This window comes from Anabrus simplex, chromosome 1, assembly GCF_040414725.1.
Source record: "Anabrus simplex isolate iqAnaSimp1 chromosome 1, ASM4041472v1, whole genome shotgun sequence".
NCBI classification, from domain to species: domain Eukaryota; kingdom Metazoa; phylum Arthropoda; class Insecta; order Orthoptera; family Tettigoniidae; genus Anabrus; species Anabrus simplex.
The window spans coordinates 239,727,521-239,740,925 of record NC_090265.1 but is presented as its reverse complement, the minus strand read 5'-3'; the positions used below and the strand labels follow the sequence as shown (position 1 = coordinate 239,740,925).

Below are 13,405 nucleotides of genomic sequence, written 5' to 3'. Positions count from 1 at the left end.
TGTCCTGGCACGTACCCCAGAGGAAAAAGTCCAGCTGTGTCAAATCAGTTGACCGTGCTGGCCACCTGATGGCGCCTCCACGTCCGATCCATCGACTGGTTATATCTCGTTTAAGACTTGCCGGGCCACAAGCGAATAGTGGGCAGGAGACCCGTCGTGGTGGAACCACATATCCTGTCGTATGTTAAGGGGTACGTTTTCCAGGAGAGCCGGTAGCACTTCTGATAGAAATTCGGCATATCTGTTCCCCGTTAAAGCACCTTCAAGAAAATATGGCCCTACTATATGGTCGCCGATTATCTCACACCACACATCGACACTCCATTGCCGCTGATGATCCACCTGCCTGAGCCAGTGTGCGTTCTCACAAGACCAGTAGTGCATATTCCATAGATTGATATCCCCATGGTTGCTGAAGGTCGCTTCTTGAGTGAAGAGAAGTCTCTGCAGGAAGTTCCTATCGTCCCGTACTCGCAAAAGAACAGTACGGCAGAAATCCACACGTTATCCATAATCTCGTTCATCAAGTTGATGATGCGAAGATACGTGATAGAGATGAAACTTGTGTCGCTGTAAAATGCGAATTGCAAATGCTGGGGCTGTACCTTAATTAAGGCAACGGCCACTTCCTTCCCATTCCTAGCCCTTTCCTGTCCCATCGTCGCCATAAGACCTATCTGTGTTGGTGCGACGTAAAGCAACTTGCAAAAGATAATAATAATAATAATAATAATAATAATAATAATAATAATAATAATAATAATAATAATAATAATAATAATACGAATGACACTTGCCTGGCTTATCCCGGCATCACGTGCAATTGCGTTTGAGGTAGTATATGTGGATTATGGGCGACGGCCGCCAGAACGCCTATTGCCTTCTCTTTCTCTGTCGCTGGTGTGCTCCTGTTTCTCTTCACATTATTATTCCAGTATCCGTTCTGCAACAACTTGCGGCAAAGACGTCGGATTGTCATATGAGACGGATGATCCCTAGCGGGATACCTCTCAGCATACAGTTGCGAAGCTCTCCTAGAACTCCTTCCACACTGTCCGTACAGGAGAAACATGTCCAGTTTCTCTTGGTTTGTGTAGGGCATTGCGTAAGTACTCCAGACGTAGGTACTCCCGAAACACAGGGGTGTCGTATCCTACGAATACGGCATGCTGGGGACTGGAAAGGGTTCTAAATGCACTAAAGCTCTACAATGACAACACCACGTAAGAGTGGCTAATTACCTAGCCAACTATATTGAAATAGTATTGAATGCACTGTACAATAATTTACAATTATATACAACTTTATACAACTGGTAAGAATTGTCTTGCTTCTAGGGAACTTCCTAACCTTTACACTTCGAGCTACTTAAGGGGGGAGACCCAGCTTAACAAAGGAAAAATAATAGGTTAATATTCATTCGATTGTTAAATATGCTACAATTGTTGTTGACAATTGCTGCACATATCCCAGTATTGGCATGCTTCCTGGCAACCAGAAGCAACTTCAATAATGTCAGAATTTTAATATTTTAAAATTTTCAAAATTTCCCGCCTTTTTAACAGTATATCAGTTTCCCGTATAAATTCCAAGTTTATAAGAATTTTCGTACTTTTCCTTTTTTAAAGTGTGTATCAAAACTCCAGCTACAAAATGAACCTCAATCATTAACATAGACTGTGATTTGGATTTTTTGTCGCGTTTTTATTCCGAGCACCAGAAAATATTAATAGCTTTTTAAACAAAAAAGTTACATAAAATCGATTCTACGTAAATCCTATTGATCTGAATGAGGTACAGATTGTAGTACAACATTATGGGAGGAAACTCTGAAAAAAAAATATAATTATCCGTGAATCAGTAAGAGAGTTATGAAGGAAACCGTGATAATATTGTAAAAAAAGGCGAGAAATTTTGAACATTTTATTTTAGAACGTTATAATTAGAATTTTGACATTATTGAAGTTGCTTCTGATTGCTCTTAAGCATGCCAATCCTGGGGTATGTGCAGCATTTGTCAACAACGTTTGTAGCATACATAACAATCGAATGAGTATTGACCAATTTTCCCCGTGTTGAGCTATGTCTCCCCCCCCCCCCCTTAAGAAGTCTTTGGTTTCCTATCTGTAATACTAGTTGATACTTATCTTTCGGGAGAATGCTGTTGTCCACGACGTCTTCCCTCCTCAAGTTATAAGTTCACTTGCGCACACGAACACTCACTGGTTTCACTGATTTTCTTCACTGTTACCCAAGAGGATGCAGTTCTGTTACTTCTACTAGCTACTGTCAGTGTGACCCCTTTGGTGTTGGCCTTAATGGATGTTCTGGATCTACTGTCCCCGTGGTTACCTCTTCCCAACTGTCCGGTCAATACTCGTAAAGTTCTTGTCCTCGCTCGAGTCTGTAGTATGGATACTCTGCGCCTCTAAAGTGCTTCCTTCCCTTGAATTATTTCCGTATAGATTAACGACTATTAAGTGGGCTCCTCCAGAGACCTTCACTTGTCGGTAAGATGAACAATCAAAGTCTTTTACAGCCACTTTCCTTAGGGATTGTCTTAAATTGCAGTGAGACGATTATAGGTATCGAATCCTTGGCCAATTAATTGTACTGTTCCCTGGTCGCCTGTTGCTCCTGAAAGGCTTTCACTTCGTACCGCGGCTAAACTATTCCGCTCAAGTGTTACCTGACCTAGTACTCCATCATCCAAGGGTAGATAAATTCCCGGCACACTGCCCAAGAGTACTAGTTACCAGTCTCTGGCAGATTCTGACTTCGAGCTCTTACTTGAATACTGTTTCGCGACCTGACTGGGTTACTGTCCTACTGGACTTCCCTGCTCCCGACTTCTGTTTCCAACTCTCTGACTGCCAACAACTGACTGACTAATCTCCTCTGTCCCTCCTTAAGTCATCTCAGTGTTCTCGAAACTACCATTCCCCGATGACATCGTACACCTCGTGATTCTGATTTGTCGTTTTCCTATTGGTCTGTAATATTCCTTCTTTGGTAAAGTTATAATCTCTTAATTGTTCTGGAAGCTTGAATATCTGAAACTTTTCCGGCCTATGTGCGTTCTCTAAGCTTCGCCTCGTTGTCCTTTGACCGTGTACATATCGTGATAAGAGACTCGCAAACATCCCGTGTATATTCAAATATTTCACCATACCTGGTTGGTTTCAACTTTTCAGAACTGCATCGCCTTAATGTTCCCAATGTGTGTCTTAATTTCTTTGAACAATTATTTTACCTTGACACTTTGGGATTGTATTCCCTTATCTTGACTCTATAATTCTTATTTCTACCCCACTCCCTGTATTATGAGGTCGCGGTTCAATTTTAGATCGGTCCGTTCACTCACTGAATACTGATTGCGAGCGGCGCTGTATCAGCGATATGACAGGGCGTACAAGACCTTCTCCTCCTACGCCCTGTAATAGCAGCTACAATACCGTATTACTTCCATTTATTTGCAGGACGTGCGTCATTCACACTGCGAGTGCATAACAACATCCACATTTTCAAACAATAAGTCGACTCCAGAAGAGTATTGCTTATACGGTCGCACTTCCAGTAATGCATCTTATTGTTCGGGTTCCTCTCCAGACGTATGTGATTAAGACACTAGATGGGGTACAGAGAATAGCCGTTGTTATTTCCTTTCCGGGGCTTGAACATCGTGGTCGTGAAGCCCCATGTGCTTGGATGTGTGTGTGTGTGTGTGTGTGTGTGTGTGTGCACTGCATGTTTGTTAGAATGTGTCTGATAACCTGTGTTATTGTGGTGTCTGTAGTAGTGTACTCTATTTGTAATTCAGGTGAGGAATTGGGTCGGAGGTGGCGGTTGTCGTAAGTAAGGAACCATCCCGATATTTGCCTGGAGTAGCAGTGGGAAACCACGGAAACACTTCCGGGATAGCTGAGATAGGTGCCGAACCCACGTCTTCTCCGTTTTGCCTCACGAGGCTGAATGTACCCCGCTCCAGCCCTCCAACCAGAATTAAATTGCTTATCAGAGCCGGAAATTGAATTGAACTCGGACGACTGCGGCGACAGCTACGAATGCTAGCCGCGACACGTGATTAAGAAACTCGACAAGCTGCGGAGAAGAGTGGCTGTTTGTTGTTATTTCATTTCCGGGGCTTTGACAGCGTGGTCATGTAGCCCCGTTTGCTTGGGTGTGTGTGTAGTACAAAGCGAACCTCGTTTTGTGCTGGGCTATTTCAGGCGAAGGTGTAGTGTTACCAATGCTGGATTATTTGGGTTGGGATACGTTAGACATTAGGAGACAAACAGCTCGACTTATTATGTGGGATGTTCAGAGCTGATCGTGGTGAGATGGCAGCAACACTATTACTAATTTATTTTACACGCATTAATCTCCGCGCAGCTCAAGCGCGACTGTAGTAGCGTGCGTTCGGGAGAGCGCAAGTTCGAGTCTTGCGTCGCCCAATCTGAAAGTGATTTTCATGGTGTCTCATGTTGAACACCAGGCAAATGCCGGATAGGTTACTTTGGGATAGACCACGGCCGACCTCCTTTCCAAATCCTTGCTATTCTCATCCGCGGGAAACGACGCTAAACTGAGCGCAACCTATTACACATGGATGTAAAAACAAAACAAAACAACTTTAATCTCCCTTCAGCGTTGTGTGCTTGTCAGTCATACAGGAACGCTGCACGTCCAGGGTATGTTACGGTACATCACATTATGTTTACAGTACATGCCTGGTATCCGTTCTGTGGCTGGAATCAATGCCAGGAAGCAGCTTGCATGCCATCACGTCATTGGCCGACTGCACGCCGTCTGATGCGGCACGCAAAAGCCCAAATGTGGTTTTTATTGATATCTTAAAAAGTAACTGTCCGATATTGAAAATACTTGCATATTTGAACTTGTACGCAGTTGAACTTTTAGGCCAGATGTATGAATTTGTGCCGTTCTATTTAAAAATATGGAGTTGGTATCAATATCTCGGTTATTAATCACCCCATGAGACTAAGTAGCACGTTCTTTTACAAGACCCTGAGTACCATTTACGAATATGAAAACAAAATGCCGAGATCTTCAATGGTTTAGAAGTTATTTCCGTGTAAGGTGTTAGGTGAATAACGCTGTATATTTAAGTCGATTTGTAGCCATCTAGAACGGGCGTGCCTGCGATTGTAATCGGTTGTGATTGTCAGCAGGAGGGTGTCTGCTATTGTAATCAGTACTCCCGACATTGACTTTGACTGGCAGTAGGAATGGGGTCTTTCTCCAACTCATGTGCACCATTGTAATAAATAATTCCTTTCTCGATTTGACTGGCAGAACGCAAGGGAGCATGCAATTTTTTTCAAAACCTTTTTACCCGATTGCGTTTGGCAGTAGGGAAGGGTGTCCGCCATTATAAGCAATTTTACCCAGCAAAAATGTGACTGATGTTAGGCATAGTAGCCTGCTATTCTAACAGAAACTCTCCAACTTCGTGTGACTGGCAGTAAGCTCACTTGAATTAGGAAAAGGGGCCTGTCAGTATCATGATAACAGCACAAATCAATGTCGACTGGCAGCAGGGAAGGTGCCTGCCATTGTAATAAAAATTCCTCAACTGTAATCTGTCTGGAAGTAGGAAATGGGGCTTGCTTTTGTAACGAACTCCCCACATCGATTGTGACCGTACAGTAGGCAATGGGGTCTGCCATTGTAATGAAAATTCTTAACTCGATTGTGAATGGCAGTAGGCAAGTGGATTCTGCCATTATCATCACAACTTCGCAACTCGCACTTTACATTGGAAACAGCATATGTGGACCTCCCTATTCTGTTTTTCGGATAACGCTAAGAGACATAGCCGGCCCCACGGTGTAGGATTAGCTTGCCTGCCTCTTACGCGGAGACTCCGGGTCCGATTCTCGGCCAGATCAGGGATTTTTAGCTGGGTCTGGAGGCTGGTTCCAGGTCCACTCAGCCTACGTGATTACAATTGAGGAGCTATCTGACGATGAGATAGCGGCCCCGGTCAAGAAAGCCAAGAATAACGGCCGAGAGGATACGTCGTGCTGACCACACGACATCTCATTACCTGCAGCCTTCGAGCTGGGCAGCGGTCGCTTGGTAGGCCAAGGTCGTTCGGGGCTGTTGAGCCATGGGATTTGGTGGGGAGCGGGCCAAGGGACATGCTATTAAAATATCTTATTCACTGCATGTTCAGTAATTAACTTCGATATCTGTATCCAATGTAAAATACCGTAGCGAAGCACGGGTACATTTGCTAGTATTTATATAAACATGATTGGATGTATGTAAATGACACATCTCCTCCAAAACCATTGGAGCAATATCAACCAAACTTGGCACACTTATGATTTACTATCTAGACACGAGCACTGTGGGGCTAATCCATCCCTAGCACCCTTCGGGTTGGGGGTTAGGTATAAAAATAATCGAAAATATTGTCGAATCCATAGTTTCCGGGGTTGGTGAGATGAATAGTGACACTTCAGAGTTTTTAAATTCCAAGTTCAGCCTCCTTTGGGGGTAGGGGACGAGGGGGACTGATATATAAAAATAATCGAAAATAGTGTCGAATCCCTAGATTTCGGGGTCGCTGAGATGAATAGTGACACTCCGTACGTTAAAGTACAAGTTCGGCCCGTTTAGGGTGGTGGAGGTCTACAAATATTACCTATTCTCTGAAAAAAAAAAATACTATAGAGAAGAGGGTGAAATATAATCTATATTAGTAAATGGAAGTCGGATTGGAGCGATATATATACTGTATATCGACTAAGGAATACAATTGAAAATAGACGTGAATTAATGAGGCACTTCAGGCATCTTGGAAACTTAAAGCTTGGTCCCAAGAAAGCTGGTGACTTCCGGATCCATGGAAAAATCGACAATTCTCAAAATTCCCTGAGGAGGCCACGCTGGGGGTTTCAAATCTGGGGCTCAGTATAAGAACGCAGTCGGATATTTTATTCAAAACGATAACCTTTAGGTTTCATGGGCTTAAAAGTTTCCTGAAAGTTATCATTTTAACCCCCTCCCCCAAATCAAGATGGCGGCACAATTTGACAGACGAGCTAGAAAATTTAAAAATGGCAGAATTGTAGCTTTTAGCCTGTAACCGACGGAAACAATTACGGGATGTTTAAATGTTTCATTTTTTATCCCCGAAAAATACTGGAAAATGGAGGCAAAATTTAATGACTGTGCAGATCTTAATTTAGAGGTATTTGGTGGCTAAACGGTAAGTCGTATCACAAAACGCATGGCACACTCTCTGTTGAATTTGGAGTGATGTACACCTTTGACCCTATGAATTTTTGTCGTATTTCTGTCCTTTATACGTTAGATTTGGCTGTATTTCTCGATTGTACGTAAATTGTGTACTTTGTTAACGTATAATTCATAGTTTGACACACTTGTAGTCCAGATCCATGGCTAAATGGTTAGCGTGCTGGCCTTTGGTCAAAGGGGTCCTGGTTCGATTTCCAGTAGGGTTGGGAATTTTAACCATAATTGGTTAATTTCGCTGGCACGGGACTGGGTGTATGTTTCGTCTTCGTCATCATTTAATCCTCATCACGACGCGCAGGTCGCCTACGGGAGTCAAATCAAAAGACCTGTATCTGGCGAGCCGTACTTGTCCTCGGGCGCTCCCGGCACTAAAAGCCATACACCATTTCATTACTGTTTTGCAGCAGTTAATTAATCTGTGAATGAAGGTCTGCAATATTGTAAATTGCATACACTTTCGAATGCCGATCTATATATATTCATTCAAGTCGATTTGTATATATCAAAAAGGGGGTGTCTGCTGTTATAATTAATACTTTACAGTCGATTGTGACTTATAATTTTAGCAAAATTTGCTAAGATTGTATTTAAATGTCGTACCATACATCAGTGCTTTTTAATGTATCTTGCCAATTTTAATAATATCTATTCTGTATTCCGATATATTAATGTTAATTTATTATAGTTGATGATGTGCCTTAGGGGACGAAACATGTACTAATATAATAAATTATAAATTGTATTGAATAGGCGGACCACTTGTTTATACTATTTACAGTAAGTTTATCTTAAATATTCACTATTTGATATCTAGTCAATACGGGATTATTATTAGAAATGAAGCTGTTGAAGCTTGTTACATAAAAGTTTTCTAACATCTCAAGTCTCTATGGTTCGAATTGCACAAAACAGTGGAGGTCCCAGGGCTACGATACCGATATGACGCCATGTTAATTTCTAAACTTTCTTCTTTATTCCTGTTAATTACAAATAACAGTAGTAATAGACAATATAAATTCCTATCTTGTTTGTTGTATATTAATTTCTATGCATGTTCTACGCTACACAGTTAAACAATTAGAGGTACATGATATTGGTCGATTGTAGTGAAATTAACCGTCCAGGGTTGGTTTCTCCCTCAGACTCAGTGAAGAATCAAACCTCTACCACTTCATTGGCAGTATTCTGGAGTGTGAGACTTTGGATTGAGGATACAACTTGTAGGAGGACCAGTACCGCACGCAGGGGAATGGGAAAATGAGAAGAGATAGACTCTCTAAGGGATTAAACATGTATTAGATTTAATAAATTATATATGTATTGAATAGGCGGGCCACTTTAATATAATATTTATCTTAAATATTCGCTATTTGATTTACTTTCATTCGTCAAAATGAGATACATTAATGAGACAGAAACTTCTTGCAGTCACACTGTTGTAGGAAGACAGAACCATTAGTGCAGTGGCTTAAGAGGTTAGTTGTACGTTAGTAAGTTAGTAGTTGATACGGCCTCGAGACGATACGAAGAATAACAATACATTTATGCTATTAAAAAGTACTTTAGCTTGCAGTATAGGTATAAATGTGAGCTATTTTGTTTTTATTACTATGCTCAATATTGTGGAGACCACACTGAGAGAGAGGAGCTGATAATATGTCCTGAAAATCGAGCTGAGTAAGGGATTTTAAAATTCAGGTTTGGATAGCGAACCATGTAGTGGAGGAGTTGGAGTGATGACACCTGTTTCGTCTCCGTCTGGCCTTCCTTTTGACAAAATTTCCCTCCGCGACTGTTTATCAGAAAGACTACATTTGTTTCACTCGTGTATGGGCACATACCTCACCTTTGCGTATTCCACGTGCTCATTATTGTTATTTGGATGACCACGACTGCTATACTACTTTTACGGCTGGATTACTGAACCGAGTTGAATAAATCCTCTGACCCGGATTATTAACTGAAACCAAATTATTATTATTATTATTATTATTATTATTATTATTGTTATTATTATTATTATTTCTTTCCTTCTTTCTTTCATTCTTTCTTTCTTTCTTTCTTTCTTTCTTTCTTTCTTTCTTTCTTTCTTCACAGTCCAGGGTTGGTTTCTCCCTCAGACTCAGAGAATAATCAAACCTCTACCGCCTCAAGGGCAGTGTTCTGGAGTGTGAGACTTCGGGTTGAGGGTACAACTGGTAGGAGGACCAGTACCTCACCGAGGAGGATGGGAAAATTGGAAAGAATAGACAAGGAGGAGGGAAGAAAGCGTCCGAGGCCTTAAGTTAGGTACCGTCCCGGTATCTGTCTGCAGAAGTGGGAAACCACAGAAAACAACTTCGAGGATGGCTGAGGAGGTAATCGAACCTCTCTCTACTCACTTGACCTCCCGAGGCTGACTAGCTCGTAATTATTTACTTTCTTGTCCCACCTTTCAGTGCGTTGTGCGGGTTGTGGAAGAGATGTCTATCTAATCAGCCACGATCGAACAGTCTGATCAGAAATATGACGATGACGATCAAAATATGAAGGAAAACTGGAAGAAATGATCACTCGAAAAATGAAGGAATAAGGAGTCATAAACGGGGAGAACATTTACATTCCTGCAACTCTCACATCACAGTTCCCTTCACTACTGCGACATGCAGCTAAATTCCCACAGCCATGCCTTCTGTCTCATCACAGGGTGTGTCTTGCAAGGGCTGCGCCATGGTGCAGTAGCCAAACACATTCTTCTTCTTCTTTTTCTTCTTTCCAGCTCCGTGGCTGACTCGTCTCGAATTCAATTTCCGGCTGGGTCGTAGGATTTTAATTGTGAACGGTTAATTGCCTCGGTGTTTATAGTGACTCCAGTGCCCCTGAAACTCTCACATGACACCAATACCCCTGCAACTCTCAATCTCCAGGCGAGTTGGCCATGTGGTTAGGAGCGCAGAGCTGTGAGCTTGAATCCGGGAGACAGTGGGTTAGAATCCCACTGTCGGCAGCCCTGAAGATGGTTTTCCATGTTTTCCCATTTTCACACCAGGCAAATGGGCTGTACCTTAAGGTCACGGCCGCCTCCTTCTCATTCCTAGGCCTTTCCTATCCCATCGTCGCCATAAGACCTGTCTGTGTCGGTGCAACATAAAGCAAATAGCAAAAAAAAAACAAAAAAAAAACTCTTCACACAACAGATAGCGCTACCTTCGACCACACCAACACTCAATTTCATTTTTTGTATTGTAAGAAATAATTCTCCAACTGCCTGAATAATGCTATCATGGAATACATATTTGACTTCGTCTTCTGTTTCAGCTGCCCCGGTCACTTTACCAAAGAATGTTCTGCTCTGTCCAAATACAAGTTCTATTTGGCGTTTGAAAACTCCAACTGCCGGGACTACGTCACCGAGAAGGCTTGGTGGAATGCTTATCACTACGGCGCTGTGCCTGTGATAATGGGCATATCCCAAGAAGATAGCAAGAGGCTACTCCCGCCAAAATCTTACATCCACGCTTCAGAATTTGCCTCTCCTGCTGATTTAGCTAGATTTCTTCAGTATCTAGATAAATCACACTCGGAGTATAATGCATACTTTGAGTGGAAGAAATGTTTCAAAGTGTTAAATGAGCATGGCTACTTTCAAACGCCAGTGTTTCACTATTGTAGACTGTGTGAGGCACTTAATTATAATGATCCTTCACCAAAGGTGTACAACAAACTTCAAGATTTTTGGAGTGACAAATATTGTTATGACAAATACTGGAGCTAGTGCTGTGATATAGTGTAACTTAAGCTGAAGTCACATTTCAAGTGGAGGTGGAAATAAGACATTGTATGTACTGTATATCATCTGTCATGGTTACAATCCAGTGCTAAGTCTGGCACGTTAGATCTAGTCAACATTCTCTTTTCGGGTGGGAATTACGTATGACAACGTCGTGCTTTGTAAAGAAATGTACAGTTTAGCGAATTATTGGTTAGTACTGTACCTGGAAAAAAGCCTGTATGAACTGTGCATTTACTCTTAATCTCCTTAGTATGCGTGCAGAGAATATTGTGTTCCAAGTTTCATTTTTCTTTGTATTTCTACAAGAGCGTTTTGAAAAGCTTTACTTCCTATGTGAAAACTTCAACAATATGAGAAATACTGCCCAGAACTGTGAGTTTGCTTAGAGCCTAGGATATACTCTACCAGACACTTATTTATTTTTGAACGTAGTTACCATCCCTGTCCATACACACGCGCGAACTTTAACCAAGTTTCCGCATCCTATTGATGAAGAAATCAGGGGTCTGCTGCTGACACCACCTCGTCGCAGGTCCGACGGTGACTCTTGAAATGTTTTTTCATATTCGAAACAGGCAAGTCACAAGGTGCGAGATACAGACTATAAGGCGAATGGTGTAAAACATAATGAAATTTGAGACGCCGTAATGTATCTTGTGTTTGTCGATTCGTGTGTGCTCTAGCGTAGTCTTGGGGAGAACATTCTTTTTCTCGCCACGAACTCGCAGCAGTCGGGGGGTGAGCTTCCACAAAGTTCCCTCATACATGTCAGTGTTGTCACGCCGACAAATATTGTGTAGACTATCTCGTACCAATCCCTGAAGATGGTCATCAGCATCTTCCCCGCTGAAGCGGTGTCTGAACTTTTCAAATTTAGTTGAGTCCTTATATATATACTCTTATTAACTTTAGCTTGTTTCCTGGATCATAATGGTGTGCCCAGGACACGTCACCAGAGATCATCCGGCGAAGGAATTAGTCACTTTGCAGTGCATATCGAGACAGATTCTTCTGACGAAACCATTTTCCGCTACTGTTGCCTTTCGAGAGTCAGTATTTGTGGATCTCACCGCGCCCACAGTTTTCAGTATCAAACAAAAGCATGGATAGACTCGCCGAAGTGAAAACCTGATAGCTGTGGCGATGTCGGCCTGCTTCATACGTCGATTGGTTCGATTAAACTTGTCCACGCGCTCTTCGTGTTGCCTTTCTGTGACTGTTTCGTGTCTTCCGCTGTGTGGCTGAACACGCAGGCTTGTTGTGCCTGCATTATACTGCCCTTCAGACTTTTTTTGCCTACTATCAGATCGACCGAATTAGCCGCGCAGTTAGGGTCACGCAGCTGTGAGCATACATTCGGGAAATAGTAGATTCGATTCCCACCGTCGGCAACCCTGAAGATGGTTTTCCGTGCGGAAATGCTGGGGCTGTACCTTAACTAACGCCACGGCCACCATCTTCCTATTCCTCGCCCTTTCCCACCTTGCATCGCCAAAATCCTCGATGAGTTAGTGCGGCGTTCAACCTCTAACCTACCATGAGACAGTGCTCTCACCCACACATGCGTTGCCATAGACAAAACTCAGTCAATAGGAACATAACCCTCCGCTTTGTGGAATTCAGTCATTTCAATCACACGTTCATGTTCTTCGACATTTTCTTACCAATTCTGGGCATGCGTGTTGTGGTATATGAACACCAATTACTATTGAGAGTCATAGAATCGGGGATTTCTTTCATTCTGACTTCATGTCCGTATCTTACAAACTTTGCTTCGTAATTTCATCAGGTTTCAGAAAGCATGAGAAGTAGGAATATCTTTCCTTCACTGATCTTTTATTAACAAGTGGTAATCAATTACTGAATGTAATAACGTTTTCATAGTACATGAATTACATTTTGGAAGCACTTTGAACCGACTTTCCTTTGGCGGTCCTCACTCAGCTACTGGCTACCGGGACATCAACACTCGTTGTCTTGTGTTCATTACCAACATGCTGTTTATAACCTCATTGTTGATAATGAGACAAGGTGTTAAGTGTTCTTGTTTCAAGAATAAGTTGCTGAAGATAGTCGAACTAAAGTTGCTTGTAAGTGCTCCAACGAGGTAATTTATTTATCATCAAAGACAGTAGTAAAGTGTATGTAATTCATTATGATTGTTATGATCACTTAGTAATAGATGTCAACATTGAGTGCTTAACAATATGTGCAGTAGGCTACACATTCGACGCATTGTTGTAAATATAGACAAAATAAAACAAACTTCAGTTGTTTTCAGCACGAATTATGTCCAAAATTGATCCTTGATCCTATCATTGCTGCTAGCATAAAATGAACATC

The 13,405-nt window shown here is 42.1% G+C and overlaps 1 protein-coding gene across 2 annotated transcripts in view; it reads left to right on the top strand.

The window, feature by feature from the left end:
• Positions 1 to 11,836, top strand: part of LOC136886284 (4-galactosyl-N-acetylglucosaminide 3-alpha-L-fucosyltransferase FUT6) — an 88,697-nt gene extending 76,861 nt beyond the window's left edge. For both annotated transcript variants that reach the window (XM_068231037.1, XM_068231036.1), the window contains one exon: positions 10,588 to 11,836. In XM_068231037.1, the coding sequence (XP_068087138.1) occupies positions 10,588 to 11,044 (457 nt within the window). In that variant the 3' untranslated portion in view covers positions 11,045 to 11,836. The remainder of the gene's footprint in view (positions 1 to 10,587) is intronic.
• The last annotated feature ends 1,569 nt before the right edge of the window (positions 11,837 to 13,405 follow it).